The sequence below is a fragment of the Eutrigla gurnardus genome (assembly GCF_963514095.1).
Source record: "Eutrigla gurnardus genome assembly, chromosome: 13".
NCBI classification, from domain to species: Eukaryota; Metazoa; Chordata; class Actinopteri; order Perciformes; family Triglidae; genus Eutrigla; species Eutrigla gurnardus.
The window spans coordinates 18610992-18634336 of record NC_139936.1 but is presented as its reverse complement, the minus strand read 5'-3'; the positions used below and the strand labels follow the sequence as shown (position 1 = coordinate 18634336).

The 23345-nt window shown below is 41.5% G+C and overlaps 1 protein-coding gene across 1 annotated transcript in view; it reads right to left on the bottom strand.

The window, feature by feature from the left end:
- LOC311023727 (protein unc-13 homolog B-like) overlaps positions 1–23345 on the bottom strand; it is an 81968-nt gene that overhangs the window by 28480 nt on the left and 30143 nt on the right. Inside the window, 14 exon segments of the mRNA XM_084025716.1 lie at positions 332–470; positions 473–505; positions 747–836; positions 1728–1796; positions 9075–9225; positions 10760–10923; positions 11183–11298; positions 11567–11736; positions 12257–12398; positions 15052–15279; positions 15427–15646; positions 16979–17053; positions 20866–20941; positions 21089–21138. Of these exon segments, the coding sequence (XP_083881842.1) occupies positions 332–470; positions 473–505; positions 747–836; positions 1728–1796; positions 9075–9225; positions 10760–10923; positions 11183–11298; positions 11567–11736; positions 12257–12398; positions 15052–15279; positions 15427–15646; positions 16979–17053; positions 20866–20941; positions 21089–21138 (1723 nt within the window).

Sequence of the window (23345 nt, the reverse complement as noted above, 5' to 3'; positions counted from 1 at the left end):
CCTGAAGACCCTATCTGACATATACAGAACTCATTTAAAAAGACTTGTTGCTTAAGATAAGTTAGCCCAGCCTTCAGAGGCAATTTGGGGGTCAGTATCTTGCCCAAGGACATGTGGAATGGAGGAGCTGGGGATCGAACTGCCGCACTACCTTTTTTTTCTTTTTTTTTCTCTCTGCTTAGTGTTCTCACTGAAAGAACATCCAAACAGTAACAAAACATGACCTAGACCAGAATCCCATCAGGCTGTTCTGTCGAGCAACACTTCTGTGGTACGTAGCAATCAATCGAGGCCCGTTTCTCCAGGGCGTCTACCGTAGAGGCTCAAAAACATGTCGATGCGTTGCAACTCACTGGCTGGACGGCGGGCTGGAACTGGCGGTTGAAGAGCTCCAGACAGTTGTTGAAGATGTACTCGTAGGTGGAGTTGAGGCAGGCTTTGACGCAGTCCCGCACCACGTTGGCACCACGTTGGCAGCCCTGGGAGGACTCTGCAGCTCCAACACCTGCACAAGACCGGACAAGACAATCATGCATACCTAAGTAACCCGATATAGAAATATTATGATATAATTGTATTCAGGAAACGTTGAATACAAACTCTTTGGACAATATACAAGAAACAGTGATCACCTGAATTACGGGGTTATTACAAATACAGTATTTTTACAATATTTAAGACTACGCCTCTAGTTCTGGACGTTGCATAGTCACATGGATGTGCTGAATTAATTATTTTGTTTGTACCTTCATCCTGAAGAAGGTGATGCTGGTGAGAAGATCCACTGTTGACTTGAGGTCATGGAGGCGGGGCTTGCTGCTGGCTGGGAAGTTGTTCTGCAGACAAACACGCACACACAAACAACAGTAAATTACTTGTTTGGTTTCCTTTTCCTTTTTGGTCTTCTGAATTACCATCATATCAAGCTCCCGATATTCAGCTTTTAATTCATTGCATAACCGATTATAAGTATAAGTATATAAGTATATAACATTCATGATAATAGCTGAGATGTGAGTGTTTATGACATCAGGATGTTGGAGGACGACCGGGTCAACTAATGTAACCTGGTCAGTGCTCCTTTGGGGTTTGACATCGATGCTCCTTTAGCTTGTGAGCATTTGTAGTTCACACAGCCACCTGCTGCATTAAGGGTAGAACATACTGTGCAGTTGTAAACCATTTGAAACACGTGGCTAATGAACAAAACAAACCATGACAAAACTACTTGGTTCACATGGGACCCTAACAGCAGTCTCCTGGTGAAAGCCGTGTGCGTTCGGACCCATCAACCACTCAGACCTCCTCCCTAGGCGGACTTCCAAAGACTCGTTTGAAACTAATCTGTGATACATCTTACATACTTCCTGTAAAAACAGAAGTTTATTTTGAAAAGACACTATGCATGTAACAAACAGACTCAGGTGAAAGTGACTCTAGAGGGGAGTGAGGAGGACTGACCAAGCTGCGTTATTTGACACATTCAGAGTCAGAACATGTTCTGGAGGATCTAAAGAAACCAGATGATAGCAGGAGGGGGTGAACCAGTTGTTGAAGACAGTTTGGGGCTGATAAATTCATAGTTACGTTGACTTGTCATATTAAGATTTATTCTGAACTACCGCATCATTTTGGTGTAAATGAATGGGGACAGATGTACTGGACCGACGCTATAGATCTTTGTGTGGAGAAGAAAAGAACAAAAGCATCTGAAAGCAGAGACTCACTCTGTACATGGAGAGATCGATACGCAGGGAGTTGTGCAGCTGATCCAGGAGCTTCACAAAACGATCCCTCTGTTGGGAAGAGAAAAGGAAGAGATTTGACTCAGATTCTTGCACTTGTTAAGACAGACAACACCGACATGAGCAATTTGCAGCCGGTGTGTGTGTCTGTGTGTGTGTGTGTGTGTGTGTGTAGTCTAGGACCATAGAGGGAACAGAGGGACTGGATTGATGCAGGGGAAAAAAAGACCTGTTTTGTCAGAAAAATGATTCCAAACAGAGACAAAGTTCTTCTGCACATAAGACCATTAGAGCTACATGAGTGTATTTGAGTTTGGAAAAGGAGTTTGACACTTAAGGACCCTGATGAAAAGCTTCTTTGTGCATCAAAGGCCAGAAATGCTGCAGGACTGACGGTTCAGTTGGGTAGCTGCTACCACAAGGCTGCTACCACCCATTCATACATGGCATATGAATGGGTGGTAGCAGCCTTGTATGTGTATGAATGGGTGAATGTTACTATTACTACTACAAATACAGGTCCATTTAACTATCATCCACTTATTGACCGTTGGAGGCGCCAAGAGACACAATGCACTAACAAGGACGGTGAAGACGGAGACTGTTAGCGAGCAAACATGAATGTAAACCAAAAAAATCGATTTGCAATTAATTAAACGTACTTGACCCTTTGTTACACCTCAAGGATACATGCGAGATGAAACACACTCACTTTTCACAATTCTTTATATCAGATTGATATAACAGATGTGTTTGTTTAGTGGCTTGCACACTCACATGGAGAGTCTGCTCATTGGGAGCAATTTTGGTTCAGTGTCTCACATAAAACCATGGAAACACATGAGCCACCTGAGCTACAGCCAGTAGTGGTATTCCCATTGCTTGTTTTGTCATTTTCCCACCACTTTCTTTCATAGGTTTTTGGCAAAACAAATGTATTTCGATGCAATGCCAAGAAAGCAAGCAGAAACTAGGAGAGAGAGAGAGATCTGGCGTAGATGGAGTCACGACGTGGCTGACAATCTAAGGAAATAAAAAGGGCTTTGTCTCCGGGAGAGAACGAGGGGGAGGAAGAAAGAAGCGGAGTTTCCAGCCTCACTGGGAAATGACTTGATTCGCTCACTAACAAAAAAACCCTGCTTTTGAACACATTTATCTAACAGGTACAGTAACAACACTGGTGATTCCCACATCGGTGCAATTTGATTATATAACCGTTTTGTTGGAAATCTGTCAAAGTAGACAGTCATGGTTGCATAGCAATTAGTTTGTGCATCGTTAGTATATTGGAAAGGGTTTCCCTTTGTTTTTTTTATCTTTGGATGGAAGTCTGAATATTGACTAACATTTTCTGGCAGTAAAACATTTCCCAAACTCTTAAAAGTTTTGTTTGTTTGTGTGTTTGTGACTATCTCTGCATCCCATGGTAGCAGGGAGTGTTATGGCTCTGTAAGTCGTGACTATTAAGACACCAAGGAGATGAGTTTGGTTTTAGAAGAGAGAAAATGAAGCCGAGGGAGGGGGAAATCTCCGAACACTAAACTAAACAATTACACACCAAAGCTTATCTCTCATCTTGAAGGATAAAGTATAATTCTATGTTTTTTAAAATTTATAACAAATCCCCTGAAAAACAACACCAACTATAAATGTATCCTACCGACAGGTTTAAGAGCTCAATTGTTGTCCTTAATAAGGTCAGTTTTTAAGGTTGGTATTGGACCTGGCCGGAAAATCCAGAGACAATGATAAGAGATCAGTTATGACCTTAAACAAAAATTGCAATGTCACATTGGCCTTCAATTCCTTGTCCACACACACACACACACACACACACACCCACACACACACACACACACAAACACACGCACACACACACCCACACACACACACACACACACACACACAGCGTATCATTATAATTTGGCTCTATAGGCCAAGTTATCATCACCATTAAATTAACCTTCACTATCGTTTTTTTTTTTTTTTTTTTTTAAGGGGTTTTCAATATACCTCAAGCTACTGTTGGTGAGTTTAATTTCAGACAAGTCCCATTATATTGTTATTGTTAAATTGTTTTTTCTATATGGAGCAGAGCAGTGTGTCTGACCTGACCACGACCTTCCCCTCCATCAACGGGTTATAGCACCAAAGCTAATAAAGAGTAACATGAGTTGCTGAAGGCGGATCACATTAAATGATTTGGGCTGGAAACAGCATGTATTGCTGTGTTCCTGCAGGAACTGTTGCTCGAAGCAGGAACAAACACTTCAATAACAAAAGGATGAGTACAAGTACAAGTAAGAGTCAAATAGAAGTTAGTGACAAACTGTAGGATTCATTATTTTAAACTTTACTTTTCATTATATCGTATGCTTCTCTGACTTTTGATATTTTTGCATGTTCAGCTGACCTGCTGTGCGTCGACTAAAAGACTCTAGTAATGCTAGCAGTTAATTGGAATAAATGAAAGAATACCAGCTGAACAAGTTTTCCCCATCATAAATATTAATACATCATCCTTTTCAGAGAACTTTAACAGAAAGAATATAATGACACGATATGGCATTCGTTAAATAAAAAAGGTCAAATTTGCAAACATATAATCCACAAGAAAGGCAGTTTTGGGATTCAAGCACATTTCCTGCACAAATCAGCACAAAAAAGAAATCATTGCATGCAATGCCATACTGTGTGCTTTTGACTGCAGGCAGTCAATCTGAACTCTCTAAATTCTTCATAGCAGAACTGTGCCGAGGTGCTCAGTCACTGTTGACACCGAGCACTACTGTACCTCTTCTCCCACTCAGAGGCGTAATCATATTCAAGTCACGGAAGTACAAAATGAGCACAGACGAGAATTAAAAAAAGGGACCCTTGATGAAAGTGTCACTTCAAAAGAGCTAATCTGGGTTTCATTATTAACACACAAACTCATGGATAAAACATTTTGTTCTACATGAACTTAAACAACCTTAATCAAGTTAATCCACGACCCGCTCTGCTGCAAAACCTTCAGTGCAATTTCACTAATTGGCTTTTAAAGAGCAAGCATGGCCCATGTAGACATTTAGGGAACTCTTAGTGAGAAAGATTTTTGAGACATTCACAGCAGCTTCACCAGTGCTGCCTGCAGCTGACAACCAGGAAGCTCTGAGGTGTCAAGGTGCATCGCGGCTAAGGGGGCAATACTGTCAAAGCATCACATTGTACATGCTCAGTTAAAGTAATTGATGGTAAAAAAAACAACCACGGATAATCCTGTGAGTACAGTTTGTCTCCACTGGCTAATGTAATTTTGCTTCGACGGCTTCCTTCAACCCAAAGAATGAGGGGAAGTCTCAGATGCTGGCATGTCCAACGCCTTCTCACTCCAATGTTTCAAAGTTTGGTCAGACCTCCACAGCTTCAAACTATGACCTCCACGTTCCCCTCTAGCATCCCTTGATACGGCGTGTATACGCTCCTTTCATACATAGTGTATTTTCAAAATAAACTTCAGTCTCAACGGAAAGTTAGGTTTAGGCAACCAAACCACTAAGTTAGTTTTAGGAGAAGAGAGCGACTGACGGGACAAAGTGTCAAAGTTAACTTCTAGCCTCACTAAAGCCTCATTAAAGTCCGGTGTTTATTTGGCCCATAAACCTCCCCTCCCTCCCTGTATGGACTCTCTCTCTCTTTATACCTATATACTTTATATTCGATGACAACGGGCTGGCGTGTCTGCAGTCTCCAGCCGGGATACAAACGCACCCACATACCTGCACATCACAAACAGACGACGTCACTAAAACTGTCAACTGTCACTGATGACGTGATCTCGGGGATGAATTATGAAGAGCAGGGGAGACAAACAACAGATTGATATGATGGCGTTTTTTTTGTGTGTTTTTTTAACAATCAGATTCAGGGTGGGGCAGAGAGAGTGAACTTTTGCATAATAGTTGTCACATTGTTGCCATGGCAACAGGTATACTTAAATTGGCTCAGCTCATCATTCAAACAAAAAGAAAAAGAAGTGATAAAGAACCAGAAAAAGAGCGAGGGGAAAATGGAAATATGTCTGGGAGGAAGGAAGCACAGCAGCATCAGAGAGAAAACTAAAGCCAGACAGACTGCAGCCTGCTCGTCTTACAGCTGTCACACTGAACGTTGACACGCTCAGTCATGCTACGTATGAAGTAATCATCCTCAGGTGCTCATGAAGAAAAAAACCCAATGTCAAACAACTCGACAGCGCCACAAATAGACACACAATAGCAGAGGGGGGATGCTAGTCTATCATACAACAGTGGTTAGATTGGTGATTTTCTGTCAATATATTGTTGTCATAGAAACATTCAGCATATGAAGTGCTCCCCAGCACCCTGCAGCTGCTTCTCTGCCAGAAAAAGACGCTATGTGGACATAATATGCTTTTATTGACTTTGACTGGTAGGAACTATAGGAGCCAATGTACATTGGAAAAAGTGTTAGTCTCCTCTTCTTTAAATTTGGACAAGTTCTTTTTAACTTTCTGTGATCACTGAGACGTGTAAAAGTGATGCTAGAAGGGAACGTAGAGTATCATAGTTTGAAGCTTTGGAGCTCTGACCAAGCTGTGTTATTTGACGCATTGGAGTGAGAACATATTTATTTTTTATACCTTAATAAATAGGTGCGAGCTCGCAGGTTAATCAATGTATTACTCTATAATCAGCGTAGGATAATGAGTTTTTATGGGAAGACAAAACATTACTTAGAAGTCGCTTGGTCATGAGTTAGTGTTGGTCCTCTATGCTGGAGATGCAGATACATAGAAATGAACTCAATTCAGCAAAATTTAATGAGACAAATAAACGTATCAATCTACCTAGCAGGGCTTGTTACCAAGCTGGCAGCTCAGAAATAGACACAATTGTAGCTCATGGTGAGAGCGAGTCTGCCTGCATCCTGCGGCCCATTAAAGTAAGAGCGCGCTGCCTGCAGTCGCTCGTATATCACCAGAGTCTAAGTGCAACCGGTAGGAGAAGTCAGCTCGATTGGCAAATATCCCAGGAGTCATTAAGTCCGGCCTCCAACTGTCATTGTCACCCCCCCTGACTACGGCCCCTGTGGTGGCCGCAGGCTTAAATTGGACCACCACAAAGTTCAAAGGTGCCACAGTGATAAGACATTACCTTTTAATGAGGAAAATGATTAGCAGCATAGAGGAACACCGACTGGCTCTGCACAGATCATTTGGTCCTTTAAAAAACTTTAAAGGGGCGGTTTGGGTCCTTCCTTCTTTCTGACAGCGACCTGAAGCCGTTTCATGCATCTATGGTCTCCCCAAAGCCAGCACACTCACTGAAAAATAACCATTATTTCTCCTCGCAGAATGATGGAGTTGCTGCCTTGATCGGTAACTTTCTTGTATGACTTTGGTTATTTGGAAATGTTGAATTTTGAAAGTCAAACAATAACATAAACAAACTAACCGATCGTGAGCCGTAGACCCACGAACAGCCGTGGTTTTGGGACGTAAAATTAGAGCGTAGCCAGCGAGAGCATAGATAACTGCTTGAGTTCCCTGTTGTAACAGGCCATCTGATGGCAAAGTGAAACAATATTCTTACCATAAGGTACACTTAAACTAATATAGATTTTTTTCCCCCCGAAAAATACATCCACATCAGTACATTGCTTTGCTCTTGTGCTGCTAGTCCTGTGCTCTCCAGACTGCAGGCTGTCTACTGTAGATAATAAAAACCTGTAATATACTTCAATACACTTCCAATATTACAATCCAGGTCACATTCTGTGGGAAGACTTGGTGACGCCTACTTTAGTCAAACTGGAGCTTTAAGGCTGATTCCAACTATTTCTTGCCTGCAAAAGCTCAAATCTCAGTCTCTATAGATGTCTACTCATTGTAGATTGTGTGTCTGACTGTGTATGTCTTTATGGTGGGCGAGGTCTTTGTTTTTAATCCTGACATCCGATCCAGTTTTATACTTGTTTTTTTTTTTTAAACGAGTGCCATTACAGTGACTGACTAAAAGCTTTTTGTATCATCTCACATAATCATATCAAGAAGAAAATAGCATTTTGTTTGGGTTAAAAAGCAACTTGAGGGTTGAATGTTGAATTTATTATAAAAGAGATGCTTTGTCCCGCCAGCTGAATCTCAATGTGCCAGCTCTATTTTAACATCGGTATGCATCTGCGACGCTCTGAACAGACAAAGAAATTACGAGGTAAACATGTCATCCACCAGGAATAAAGCAGCTCCTTCCAAGGCAATCACACGTCCCCGTCACTGACCTGTAATTGTGCTGCAACCAATACCCATGTCAGGGTAATGGTGAGAGGGTAATCATTTCCCAGCTTTTTCAGTCGTGTCTGAGGAATCAGTTGTGACTCATAAAGGATGCAGTGTATAAAGGAACAGACAGCAAGCCAGCCCGTGACCAACAGAGAAATACTTTGAAATGCATCAGACTAAGATGTATGTTGGATGCGTTGGGCATCTTAAGCCAATACAGCAGCTGATATTGTCTAATTGTTGTTTCCCTGCAGTAATAATACAATAATCAGCTGCAAGCACAGAGAAAGCCCTCCATTTTGCCTTCCCGATTACAGTCTGAACACAAATCGAACCAAGGTCCGATTAAGTTACATTGCATACTTAAAGGTTGTATCAGCGATTCTGGTTGCCCTCACTTCCGTTGCGAGATCCAAAACAAACAGAGCCAGCTAGCCCCTCCCTCCCGTGTTTTGAAAATGATCATGGACGTCAGCTGACCTCCTTTAGCTACCACTTGCACGAGCGCGAAACAACACAACACCCACCCCTTGTCTGTGATTGGTTGGAACACTGTTTATTTTGCTTTTGAGGTGTTGGTAGTACCATTTGTTTTTGTGTGCGATCTCGGAGCCTAGGCCTAGGCTGCCTAGAGAGACGCGTTTTTTTGACGGCCTGTTTATGGGGCGGGCAGCTAGCGGATCGTGAGGTAAAAACAGATGAATGTGATCATTTATGTTTCGGCCCAGAATCGCTGATACAACCTTTAACATACCTTATTATGAAAAAAACCTTTGAATATGGAAGTTTATTTTGAAAAGACAGCATATGCATGTGACAAACGCAAAGAGACGTTGCATTTAGAGCATCATAGTTCGATGCTGGCGTACTTGAAGAGTTGAAAGTGAGTACGTGGTGCTAGATTCACACCGTCTAAGTAGTTTTTTTTACAAATCGGAGCACATACCACTACCACCTGCCAAATATTCTTGACGAGTCGGTTTGTGTTGAAAAAACATTGGTGTTCATCAGTGTTTACTTCATTGGGTCTGCTGGTTACTCACCCCGAAGTTGGAGGCTGCAAATCTGGCGGGAGCAGAGACGTTGGTGGAGGCGGTCGGGTGGGCGTAGAAGGCATTGATGTTGGCCAGCAGGGTGCTCATCACCGCCGGCACCCCTGACAGCATGTACTTAGAGGACAGGCAAGAGAAATGGCTGAGGACAGAAATGGAAGGGGGGGAGAGAGGGAGAAAGGTTTACAGGTTGTGGAAGGAGGGAGCATGAGAAGGAGGATGAGACGGGGTCAGGGGAAGACATGAAGAGGCCAGAGAACGGAGGGGGGACGGATGATGGAGGGAGAGAGCGAAAAAGAGAGAAGACACACGGAGAGGTAGGAGGAAAACCGTCAAAGAAGGAATAGTAGTTGATCATCAGTATACAATTATAGCCATTTTCCTCATCACCAATATAGAGCTCAACGGTGAATTCATTACTCCAGTGATGTTTTAAAAAAATCTTTAAATGAAGTGAAAAATCATGACCATGAAACATTTGATTTGGATAAAAAAAAAGGCTGTTTACATAATTATTTGTACATTTTAATTTATTTTATATTTATTACATATGCAGTCGTCAATGTAAGTGTAATTTACCAAATTCATTAAAAGAAATCTTGTACGTGGCCGTTGCTCTCATACTCTCATCCATCATGTTTCCTGCAGCGCCGTGCATGATGGTATATAATGGTTGGTTATTGACCATCGGTTTTAAACTACCTTCAAGATAAATGTTGGGATACTTTGTCTACTGTATGGGGTATCATAGTGAGTGAGAGAGTGAGAGATTTTGGACACGGTCTTAACATCTCAGTGAAAAGGAAGTTAGAGCGTATTGAGCTTCTGTAGTAAACGTTATATTTGAGCGGTCTACAGTTACAGGAGGGATTTAAATCAAATCTGGTGAATTTGATTGGACTACTCATTCTCCCCCACTGTGACAGTTATGACACCATGGACAATAAATGTATTCCACTGGAGGTGGTTTAAATGACATGTTGTCTTTAAAAACGTCTTGAACCCATTTTATGGGTTAACACATTAAAATCATGCGCACAATTCTAAATATGAATTTGTGTACTACATTTTTAATTTGACACCTGATGGGATCCGTGAATACAGACACACACATGAACAGTTTGTCCCAGTGAAGGAAACACCATGTAGCTGATGTTCTTCCAGCTAGATGTGAGACTTCTATAATGGCTGTTTCACTCAGCATTTTCATTTGTCTGTGTTATCGATTTGGCTCTTATCCCCACTTCCACCGGGACACAGTCTGAGCCGAGTATTGTTTATGTTATACGTCTGTGCTCCTTCATCACACGAAACAAACACATACAGCCTCCCCCGTCCCTTTAAGGTCAAATGACTACATTATTAACGTGATTAAGCCAGAGTGTGAAAATGTGTGTGTGCTCATTCAGTCTCTCTCCACCTGCCTACAATGATCCAATCTCTGAGGTGACAGGTCATCTTTTCTCATTAGATGTGATAAACTAATTTGCATGCTGTTTATAGTTCACGACAACCCCCGCCCACCTCTGATCACACACACACACACACACACACACACACACACACACACACACACAATCTCAGGCCTCCAGATACCGTACCTACACTAACTTAAACTATTTCCTGATTTGATTTCCCCACGCGACATGGATGCATGGTGGAGATGATGAGCTTACGTCATGGCCTGGTAAATGGACTCAATGCCGTAGCGCATGGCGAACTCGTCCACAATGTCCTGCTGCAGCTCATCGTAGTAAACCTTCCACGCATCGTCTCCGTTAGCCTTTGGGATCTTCACGACGCCGCCGCCCTCCACATCCGTTGAGAAGTGGAACATGTTCTACAGGGAAAACAGTTTGAGGGAAACAAGAAAGCGTCAGCAGTGCTAAACAACAGAAATAATCAGATCTGCATCTTTAGTAGGACAAAGTATTATAAATAAAAATAATAAAATGACTTTTTCACTTTTTATTTTGACACAGACTAAACAAATCTGAATATATTTGATTTAGGTTTGCTAGTGACCTACTGCTACCCTGGTTTTGTCCTTGATAAATGCTGAACTCTGTATGGGACAAGTGTAAATGTGTGTTTGTTACCTCATGAAGGCATGTGTACTGTACGTGGTAGGGTGCCACCTTCTCCTCTCCCTCGATCTCCACACTGATCTGAAGACGGATGGCCCCGGACACCGCTGACTTGTCTGTTCTCTTTTCTGTTAAGGGAGACACACGCACACACACATACATGTACACACACACGCACACACACACACACACACACACACACACACACACACACACACACACACACACACACAAACACACAGACATTTACTCTGAAGCCTAACCTCAGAGTTGAACTTCAGATCGATGACGACAGTTCAAACAGTAAGTGCTCCGACTGCCATGCTAATAAGTTCAACCAACACAAACACACACATACCAACTACCCCCACAAACACGGATGATTTTTACACATACCCAGGTTGTACCAGACGTCCATCTCTCCACTCAGAGTCCGGACCTCGATGATGCTCTGACCCAAGAAGTCATCGGACTCCCTCTTCAGACGCTGCTTCACTCGCGACTTGATGTCATCGTCTTCGTCCCAAACCCGCAGCTTGATGCGATCTGAGGAGTTGTGGCACTCGCTGTGGAGACAGAGGACAGGTGGGTGGCGGCGTTTTTTTTTTAATGTTTGAGTGTTGGAGTAGATGGCTAAGGTGGAAGGTTTGCACGCCTGGAGCAAATGAACATATGTTCAAAAATACATAAAAACTGAGCGCGTCATTATCAGTCTTTGGTGACTTCTCTTTTAACACTGATTCGTTGATTTGCAAACGTAAACAATGTTTCATTGGTCTTAGCAAAAAAAACCTGGTTACATTTGGTTGAAAAATGGAAGCTTTTTACTTAAAATATAACTTGCTCATGCTGCCTGTAACATCATCCATCAGTTTGGTAGTGGGAATAAATTGACCAATCAGGTGGAGCAACGCAAACAGGAGAGTGAAAGAGATGCCAGTCTGTACTGAACACACACACACAGTCCTGAGAAGAGCTCCAATCAACCAAAAAACAACATCCACCAATGTAACAAAACAAAATAGTGACACTTTGCCAGACTTCGGAGAGATCCAGATGAGGAAGAAATCAACGAGCTGAACTCACAAGCTGAACCTTTCCTCCCAGACCGGGTTCAGGTTGCCGTAGATGGTCTTTGTTCTCTTCTTGGTCTTCCCAACCTGGATGGTGACGTACGGGTCACTGGAGCCGGTTCTGTCCTTGGCCTGAAGACCCTGCGCACTGACGACTGACAAACACACAAACAAGAGAGAATGACTTGGAAATTACATAAGAACAACAGACACCTACTTGTTACCATCGCTGTTCTGCCTCATTCACACAGCAAAACACAACGTGTCACCCACACAGTTCTGCAAAGCCATGTAACACATCAGTCGTGACTCACGGCAGATGTTGGGTAACGACAGTGTTCAACAAATTACTTAAAGAACTGTTGTCACCCGGTGTTTTGCTGTTCTGTGCAACAGGTAGGTAATGGAGAGTGGCCTGGCTTACAAGGGAGACACAGCTGGCAACATATAGAGCATGCTTGGATTTTACAAGCTGGCATGCTGAAACATGTGACACTGGGACACTTGCTCAAACAGCATCAACCTGCCTTGAAGACTGTCTGTCTGTTTCTTAATGTATCCAAATGACAGAAAACAGATTTGATCTTAGGAGCTGCTTCGGGGACATTTATTCAAGAGGAAAGGTCAACAGGCACCAAGGACGTCGTGGAAAAGCCCAATGAGTGGGATTTTCCTAAAAAAAAAACAATGTATGACATTGACTAACACAACATCAATAACCTCAATCATCACTTATGTGTGTGGTGAAGTCTGTATCTCCAGAGACGGCATCCATCACTTCAAAAGTGCAAAAGAGAGATTAGATAGCATAAGTATTAGCTTCGTAATGCTCTTACATCCAGGTGAAAGTCTTTGGAAACATTAGCCATAGTTTCAGCTTTTTGGTTTCTTGCACATAAGTCCGGTGCACTCAACATCACACTAGACACTAGTCCACATCAGTCCTTTTATGTCTTTGCTAGCAGTTCACTCTGGTGCATTAAATCTGTGCTAAAGGGAGTTTTGCATATTAATTGGTTTAGATATTCCCTAATGAAATCAATGGGTTTCAAAGAGCTATCTGTAGAGCGTCTCCTGTCAGTCCATTATCAACTTCAATCACAAGCTGAAATACAAAGAAAAATAATTTCAATGATGTATAGAGTTGTTTCTCCACCATGTTTGAGGGGCCAACGTTAGCTAAAGAAATATACAAACAATATCTGGGTTTTTATCCTTCATCATCATGCAGAAAGGTCGAATCTGCGAGTACGTGTTCTGACCTTGATCAGCAGAAAGGTGCGTGACAGCGACGAGCACATGACCATGAATCAATTTAAAACAAAGCGCCTGTCCCTGTATCTCCTCTTTAAAGGAGCTCATCACCGGTTATTGGGGAGACAAGGTGTGATGGCTGCCATGGCAACACTGCTGCCACTGCATGGTGTGATGTGTCTGGTTGCTTTGGTAACTGTGGCAGTCATGTTTGGCAGGGAGGGAGGAGAGAATGGAGGTGTCCGTCCAAATCAGTGAAGCTGGCAGATAAACAGTAAAAGTTTCTACACTGTTTATAACAGCCTGTCAGGTAAAATTATAAACCTTTATTATTATGGGATAGTTTCTATTCTGAGGTATTTATGTGGAGACATGTGATGCACTGTGGTTCAGCAACAATCTGCTTCATATTCTCACAGCAGCAGGTTTACCATCCAGCCCTCCCTACACCCTCCGAGGATTTGAGAGAAAATGCTCTTCTAACTTTCTATTACTGTCATCCATGTTTGAAATGTGCCGGGAAATGTGTTTCAAAGACTGCTTATTCAATTTCTCACCTTCTGACTTCTGATTAAATATCAGTTTTATTCTGGAAAATGGGCCCAAAGCATTTACCAAAAAAAAGGTTGAATGAGATAAGATAAGAGTTAATCATTTTACTTTGAGCATTTAGCAAGAATTAGATTGGTTTAACATGAACTTACTACTTTACACTAAGCTTTTAATACTACCACTACTACTAATGCTTCTACTAATATACTACTACCAACAACAAATGCATTCGGAAACCAAGGGTCTGGTCTGCACGAGATTTGAATTGAATTGAATTTAAATGACTGCCTCACGGTTGTATTCGTCCTCCACAGCAGTTAAGTTCCCGTTTAAATCCATGTCTGTCCAAATCCTATTTGACATTTTGCCACAATTAGCATATGAATCCTTGAGTTATGTGTTTTGCGGGGTCACAGTGAGCTTCAGCCCCCCAAATCTAATCATTTCATCCTTCAGTGGATGTTTGTGCCAAATTCCTGCAGGCGTTCCTGAGATATCGCATTCATGAGAATAGAACGGATGGACAGATAACCCCGAATCCAAATGTGCTGTAGCACAACAAGGAAAACGTGCGTCAGATGAGGCCAACGCTGTGAATAAAAGGCCAGCTGTGAGTGTTACACACAGTATGGACACACTTAGTGTGCCGTTGCTACAAACAGTTTGGACACTGTTGCGATTGAGCAGGTGTTTTCTATTTGAAATCAATGAATCGTTGTTTAAAGCTGGTTCCTTTTTAGCACTACAGCAAGATGACAAGATTTAGATCGGAATCAATCAACACTAGTAACTACCCATTTACACTGGTTTTCAGTTGAAAAAGTGTTTTTGGTGATTAAGTTACTCTTTAAATGTAAAGGGGTTTAACCTTTCTTTGAAGGTTTCTGCAAAGTAAGAAGAGTAAAGGACAGTGTACACACTACTGCGTCATCTAAAGTTCCTCAGTGAGTTTTTGGGTAACTATTCACACGTTTTCCATTTTAAAAGGTTCCCAGGACGTACTGTTGATGGTGATCTTTGCCGACCACTTGGAGGTGCCGTCCAGGACGCTCTGCTTGATGCTCTTCATGTGCTGGACGTGGATCATCTTGGAGATGTTGAACACCTTCCGGATCTCCTCAAAGATCTCGGGCTTGTTCCTCTCACGGATCTTCATCCTGTCCTTCATAGCCATGATGATGTGCTGCGTCCGGTCCTCCGCCCCGGTCTTGGAGCTCTTCTCGGCCGCCCCTGAAGAAGAGAAGGTGGGGGGATGAGCTCCGAGAATCATCGTCTTCAATAAATGAGGGGCCATGTTTTTGCCTTTAGCTTATCATCAGTATGGCATTTCCAAAGACCCCTCGTGGGTTCTATAGGCAATTTAATCACTTCACTCACTCTGTAGGCAGTCGGCATTCAGCAGCTCTTGGCATTTCTCGTGCACTTTGACCCCACACTCTGCACAGCGCATACCCTGCCGGGCGATGCCCCACAGTAGACCCTCGCACTCGTAGCAGTAGGTGGGCGTCGTGGCCGTCCAGACCTCAAAATTGTGTGGCGTGGTGCAGGAGATGGGGTAGATTAAAGACTGCAGGGTCTTCCTGTATACATGGTTTTTCTATTGGATTAAATAGAGAAATAGGCATGGATGTCAGGGCCCAAGAGACAAAAAAGAAATGGGGTGGAGAGTGATGAAGGGAAGTGTGGGTGAAGTGGGAAAAAGGACAACAGGGTGAAAATCACAAGAGATTGGTGGAGCAAAAGCAAGAATAGGAAATGCCCAAGAGATGGGGAGAATTGATATGTAACTATATTCCTGCACATGCTGATTTGGTGTAACTTTCAACAAGGAATTGTCTGTATAGCATTAAGGGAGGACGAGTGCTGGTAAAAAATCAGAAAGGCTTCATTCAAAGTGACTACTGTTAAAATGATATAGAAATGTGGAACAGTGCTAATTTGTGTTTTTATCATTCTTGGCTTCTTTGTTGATGAAGTAAATTCTGCTGTTGTCCCGTGTAGGAGGAGAGTGGGAGGAGGTTAACACATCTCCACAGGATGAGAGGACAACTTGATTTGGTAAATACTGAATTTTGTTTGGGGGACATGTGAGTTGCTTATAAGTATATTTTATTATTATTATAATTATAGAAGAATTTGTAATATAATGGTATCAATAGTGAGGGAAATCGTTTTCTATGAGAAAATAATTCCGTTGTGGGTTTTATTGCTGTCATCTCTGCCTCTGCTTTCACACAACCTCTGCCTTTTATTGATCTGACCTGTGTTGGCTTTATTTTTTAGCTTCTACCTCTGATTTACTTCCTTGTTCCTGTTAGGCATCCTGCAGCTTTACAAACAATCCTTTATAGATGATCAGATTTCAACTGTGGCTGTAAACGACTGTTATTACCAGCTTTATTATAACCGACTAAAACAGATGAATGGGCACCATATTTGCTCACATTTTGAGCAGCCTGTCAATTTGAGAATATCTGCTCAGTGTCTGTGTTCATAAGCCAGAACAAAGCTGTTGCACATTTCTGTACATATGCTACTTCCATCTGCCAGCATACTCTAATTATGGAAGAGCCAACATTGTGCATAGAGTTTACACATCTTAATATTTACCTGTACATGTGGTCAGGACAGTAACTTATGAGGCACTTACTGATCCTGACTCCATTAAAACCTGAAGCTGCCTAAAGTTGACTCTGCAAAATCCAGTATATGGGATCAACAAATACATAAACAGTACGCCTACAGCATAATGACAGCAGGAGTACGGTTGGTGAGTTAGTGGAGCCTCATTAGCTGGCATACAGGTGACAGCAAGTCTTCCTGTAGATAAAATGTAAGGTGTGTGTGTGTGTGTGTGTGTGTGTGTGTGTGTGTGTGTGTGTGTGTGTGTGTGTGTGTGTGTGTGTGTGATATGTATGGGGCCACTCACAAGCTCTTCGTCTTTCAACGAGGCCCGCGTGGCCAGGGTGTGGGCGAGTCCAACCTTCCTGGACTGTATCATAGACTGGAAACAAGAGAGCAAGTGATGAACAGATACAGAGAAAACAAACAAACAAGGAAAACAGGAAAGAATATAAGACTTTCAGTAAATTCCCTTTGTAAAGTTGGGCTCTTTTGACTTTGAATTAGTCATGCAGCACACTCATTGGTTCTCCTGTTTTTATTTATTGGTTCTCTCCTTCATTCCCGCTTTGAGGACGAACACACACTCATGTTTGTATTACTACGTTTGTGAGGAACTTCACTGAATGTATTCCAATTAGGGATGTTATAATGAAGTTGTTTTGTCCTTGATGGAATCGCTACTTCAATAAACTTAGTAGTTTCAAAAACACTTCAAAGTTACTCAATTTGAAATTCAGAGCATATGGCAGGAAACAAGTATTTGCTATGTAAAGAGATAGCAAAGTTATGTCTCCCTGAACTGCACGAAATGCAAGTTTTGTGTACAGGGACATGAATTGTTAATATGGAAAATGCCAATGGAAAGTTAATTGGGATCATTAAACGCATCACCCAGAGGTAGTAAGGTAATATTAATTATTGGGAAAGACTAGTGGGGGTGGGGGAGGTGAATGGGTCAATAACAAAAGGACTTTCAACCTTTTAAGTGGTTTTCTTTCCTAAACTGTACGTAGTTATTTTAAGCCAGAACATGATGTCATTCCTAAACCCAACTTTCGTTTTTTGCGTAATGTTGTCCCCAAAAAGAAAATATTTTCTGTTGTGCCTTACACAGTGTTTTGTATAATATCTGTGGATTTAGAGAGGAGTGGAAATGCAGCATGTTTTGGAGAGGATCAGAGGATTCTTCAGCAGAAACAAATGACTGACAAATAAATGCATTTTTATCCTACAGCAGCGCTTTAAAGCTGTGATGCACCTGAGAAATGTCTCGTTTAACTCTAAGAGGCTCTGCTCACAGCATCTCACTGTCAGTCATACTGACCTTCCTACAGCTTTTAGAAAAAAAGCAGGTCTGGAAATGTAACCGAAAGTGCAGTTGAGTTTTATGAAAATTTTGAGAGATGGTGAGACATGGTTTGACAACAGTCTTATAGACTGATTGTAATATCTATATATATGATTATATGTATGTATCATCTTTCACTAAATTATATGTACATAAAAGCAAATTTCCATGTTTATTCTTCTTTGTTGTCCTTCTTTTTAGATGTATTTCAATTTTTGTGTATGCAAAATAAGCAAAGTCCTGGTATGCAATCGGCTAATATGGCCAATAAAAGTGATTCTGTGCAGTTTCCTGAATTAAATCAAATCATCCCAGATAACAGTTTTACTGGACCTCAGGGCCCTTTTGGCTAAGATAGGCCCATTTATTGAGTATGAAGCTGCGACACCAGGGGTAAAGTGGTCTGTTAGACGAGAAGTGTTACAATTAATGCCATTGAAAATAAAGAGAGTGGCTCTGGAGAGTGAAGGATACCTGCAGCGTACATCAGTGCAGTATTGACTGCACAGATTTTTAACATATTATACATTCTGCGTGACTTCGCCTCAGAATAGACCGTTCTCACCAGGAAGTCTGATTTTAAATTTGATTTTTAATGCTGAGACATTTAGAGCTCCAGATTATACTTCAACCAGGAGCCTCTCCTCATCTATTATGACAGCTAGAAGACCACAGAAGAAGACACACTATCACCTGACAAGAGAAGATTTCAGGGTACAGTAGGTGAACAGCAGGCGGTCTAAGAAATGTGCTGCTCTTCTGGAGCTTTGACAAACAGTGATACTGGCGTGCGGTCGTGTTGCTCTGACCGGGCGCCGGGCTCCATTGAGGTTTGAATTAGGGCAGCTTAAATCATCTGGAGTGAAACGTAAGTCTAAAAGTCACATTTGCAAGAGCAGGAGGAAATGTAATCGCTGTCGATGTTGAAAATAGGAGTATGAAACATACAAACCGCTGACTATTATCAAAACCTTACAACTATGAATGCAAAATGAACAACACCTGTGTTGTGGCCACACTCATCTCTTACTTTATTTTACCCTCTGCTGAGATTTGAATTCTAATATTGACAATTCTTCTATCACTTCTTTGTGTTATGGTTTTATCTCTGAATTGTCCCCATTTTCATAGGTTGTTCATTCTTGAACTAGTCTTTATATGTTTTCAAATGTCACAGGTGCTCAGATTTCTGCTGTTGAGAGTTAAAATCAAAGGAGACAAGTTTCTTTAATCAGATGAGTCAGGATTCTTAAGATCTTAACCACTGAATATTCGCTAACCACTCAGACCGCTGCCAGTGGATGTACGTCTCAGCCTCCCTTAAGTACTTCAAAGGCAGGTTGGTCTCCTAAAAATATGTTCCCACAAAACCAAACCGCATTGTGAATTACATTTCTAGGAAAACATGTTTTGCCGCATTTATTTTTATTAGTATTTTTACCTAACTATGTAGTTCTGTAGCTTAAACGTAACTATATCATTTTGTCTCATTTTGTTTCAAAATAGTTAATACTGTGACCATTTGGTCCAGAAAAAAAAGACGTGGAAACAGAATTGAGGGTGAATTTTTGTTGTATGGGACAGAATTTTGTAGGAGACAGTGTTGCCAAAGTACCTGAGACAACCGAGAAAGACACAATTTACCAGCATTTGTTCAGAGAGGCTGGTGTTTTATGTAAAAAAAATTAGTTGTTGACTTGCTGAATCCCAGCAAGACAAACCTTTTAATTAAAGGACTTGTAGCTAAAACAGCAATCATGGAACGAGCCCCTCGATCGGAGATTGGAGGAAAGCTGAAAGCATTCACAACTAGGCATTGATTTTTTCTTGCGTTTGTCAGGGCTTTTTGAAATATGGCTGAACAATGATATTTGTACGTGTGTGCATGCTCGTACCACAGAGCAGTAATGCTTCGCTACAATCAGGAGAATTCGAGAGTTTGCAACGAAGCCCGCCAAACAAACAGTAAAACACTGCAGCTGAAATCTCACTTCTCTCTTACTCACCATCGCCTGTGGGCCGAGATAGGGAGGGAGGCAACATGTACGAGGAAAGAGAACATGAAAAAAGAAAAGGTTAGAGACAAACAAACGGGTTCTCATCTGAGAGGTTCAGCAGCTTTCACCTTGAATCAAGCTACTCAGTACAAACAAATTATTACCCAGCGGGCGCACCGCGGGCCACCGCAGACGTGCAGAAATGCATTCATCCTGAATGTGGTCTGCAAGAAATCTTTCCCAAGGAATTAGCTGGTGGTCACACATCAAACTTTGGGGTCACTCAGCTGCTTGCTACCATGACTTTTCTCTGCTAACTCTAATGCTGAAGCAAAAGTTAACTTTCCCACCTCTTGGAAGCTCACAACTATCCGGCTCTGCTCACAAAACTCTCACGCAATAATTTCAGATTGTCTTCATTTTCATGCTGCTTCTGTGGAGTTGACTCTCGACTGTTTCAATAATAAGTGACTCATTTTCTTTCCTCATTATGCTGAAATATTAAACACTCTATCTCATATTTGGAAGATTTGATTGTGCTTGTTCTTCATTCTGTATAACAGTGAATACAACTTCATAGAAAATACATTATGTGTATGAATCTGGTAAAACTTTGAACTTTGATATGTGTTTATGATTTATATCCTAAATATATTTTTAACTCGTTCTCAAGGCCAAGGTGCGAAATAATGCACCCCCCCATTCAGTCCAGATTGATCAATGTTTTGAATTTCACAATTGTTACTAAGATAAAAACAAACATGTTTAGTTTAAGGCATGATAGAAGTGAAGGTTCTGTGAAGGTCAGTATTCAGACATCAGGAGATGGGTATCAAGTGTACTCACCAGTTCACTAACGAGGGGAATGGGCCTCCTCTTGCGGAGGTCCGGCATGCTGTCAATGCCAAACGGTGAGTTTCCCCTGTACGACAAACAAATCCAAAAATGCACTGATCAATATTTGAATAAAGAAAATCCAGGAGCAAACACTGCATAATGTAATCACATTCTCTATTGACACACACACACACACACACACACACACACACACCAAAAACTGTTTACTAACCCTGGCTTGGCCCATGGGTGCTTGCTGGGGTCACCATCTTGATCTCGGCTCTGAAATGGAATGTCAAAGGTCACGGTTTAAGCCATTTGATGGCTGACAGGCTTTATTGGTTGATTTCATGACACTGTAGCATGCAAACGCATAATAGATACAAGGAAGTGAGAAAGGAAAAGAAACAGGAGAGAAGCACTAGGACTGAACTGGGTTGGTTGAGTTTCAGCACTGCATGCCAAAGAGGGCATTTCAATCAATCATATTGCCCCGTACAAGAATGAACATCATAAATCTGGTTTCACCTTGTAAAGTAAAGACCCATTAAACCACACATGCTCCCAGTAAACATACACTGAATATTGACTTTTGCTTCCAAGAAGTGTTTTTTTTTCTGACAGCTAGTAAAGAAAATACCACACTGACAGTAACAAAACATGCTAATATGTCGGCCTGACAGACTCGACACCAATATTATTTTTCATCAATACTGTGTCCTGATAATTAATTACCCACCTAATCCTTTGTGGCATATTTATATTTATGACACTTACCAGGATGCAGATGCATTCAGGGTGACATTTTGTAAAACCCAAAGCAATTTAATTTGTTTTGAATTGAAACACTGTATTTCAGGATTAAGTGAGCATTTCTCAGGAAGTGGCAGAAAGCAATATATAAACACAGTACAAAATGAAATATTAATTCAAGACACACCAACATTTGAAAATTGTACAGGAAGAACAACCTTGTTTAGCATGTCATGTTAATAATGTGAATGACAGATAAACCACAAAAGAAGTAACCTGCTCTCCATCTTGACTGCCATCTGTAACTGCATAAGAGAAAACAAACAGACAGAAAAAGAACAATCATGAACTTTGACTCATCATGTGAAATAAGATAATCTGTATTATTCATTTTCTTATAGAATCTTTAGTAATGTTAAACGCTGCTGGCCACTAAGTTTTCAGATAGCAGGGGGTCTGAGGTCATGAATGTTTCATTAACATGTATAATTTATCATGAAAATTACTCTTAATATTTCCCTTCTGCTTCGTCCTTAATGTCAGGCTGGCTTTCCAGGGAGATAATTGATGTTTTCTAATTCAGCAAATGGCTACTGCTGGCGCCTGAGAGAGGAGTAAGGGAGTTATGAGTGGCATGATACATTATTCTCAAGGGAGTAGAAAATTATAGTATCAGCAGAGACCGTTTGGCGCAGTAAAAACCTATGGGACCTTTCAGTGTAGGGGCTTATTCATGACCGCTGGGTGAACATCCCCAAAGAGGATAGTGATGGTTAACCTTTTATCAACATACACACAGACCAGAAAGTGACAGCCTTTCAGGAACTGTGGCTCTGATAACAAAAATGTGGGGTGGAAAAGGAATGTTTTTAAGAAAATAACACATTTATGATTGTTGATTACTAAAAAATAAATAACATCTCTTGTTTTAAATATAAAATGAATAAATTCAAATACCAAACAAAAGATTGTTTAAAGCTTTCCTAGGTCCAGACCTTTGAATCGGCCCACTCCACAGAGTTGACTGCTTCGTCTGGCATGATATGAAACAGTGGTTTCTCGTGGGAAAAAGCAATGAATCCAATCAGCGCCTCAGGGGGACGACAAGTGTAATAAGTGGACAATTCTGTCTCATATCAGGCAAGTTAACACATAAAGAGTGGGAATGACTCGCAAAAAAACAAAGTATTTCTGTAAGTGTACCTATCTTTTCATCTGTGACTCAAAACTAATAATAATAATAATTACTGAAATAAAAAAAGACAAAATATGGTGATACTACCAACTTCAAATCCAACAATAACTACCTGGTTCGAAGTCCTCTTGAGAGAAGTTGTACATAGTTATACTGGTGAGGTTACGCCGGGACTCCCTCTTCTCCCGCAGAATCTGCTGGAAGGTCCTCAGGCACTTTAGCCTGCGTTCATCGATCTGGTTTATGTCAAACGGTGGCTCTGCTGCATCGCCATCAGTTTCTCCCTGCTCATCCAGCGCTACAGGTCCATCAGCCGAAAGGGAGACCGAGAGGGATTCTGCAGTGGTGCATTGCTTAATCTGGGCTTCAATAGTCCGGTCTACCGGAACATTTGCAGGACCTTCTGCAAGTTGTTCTGTAAGGCCATATGGTGGAGGCAGTACTGTAGTGCTACTGGAAATTGGGTCAGGGCAAACTGAAAGTTCTTCTGCGAATGGGGGTATATTGTCTAAACAAGGAGGATGTTGGCTGGTGTCTGTAG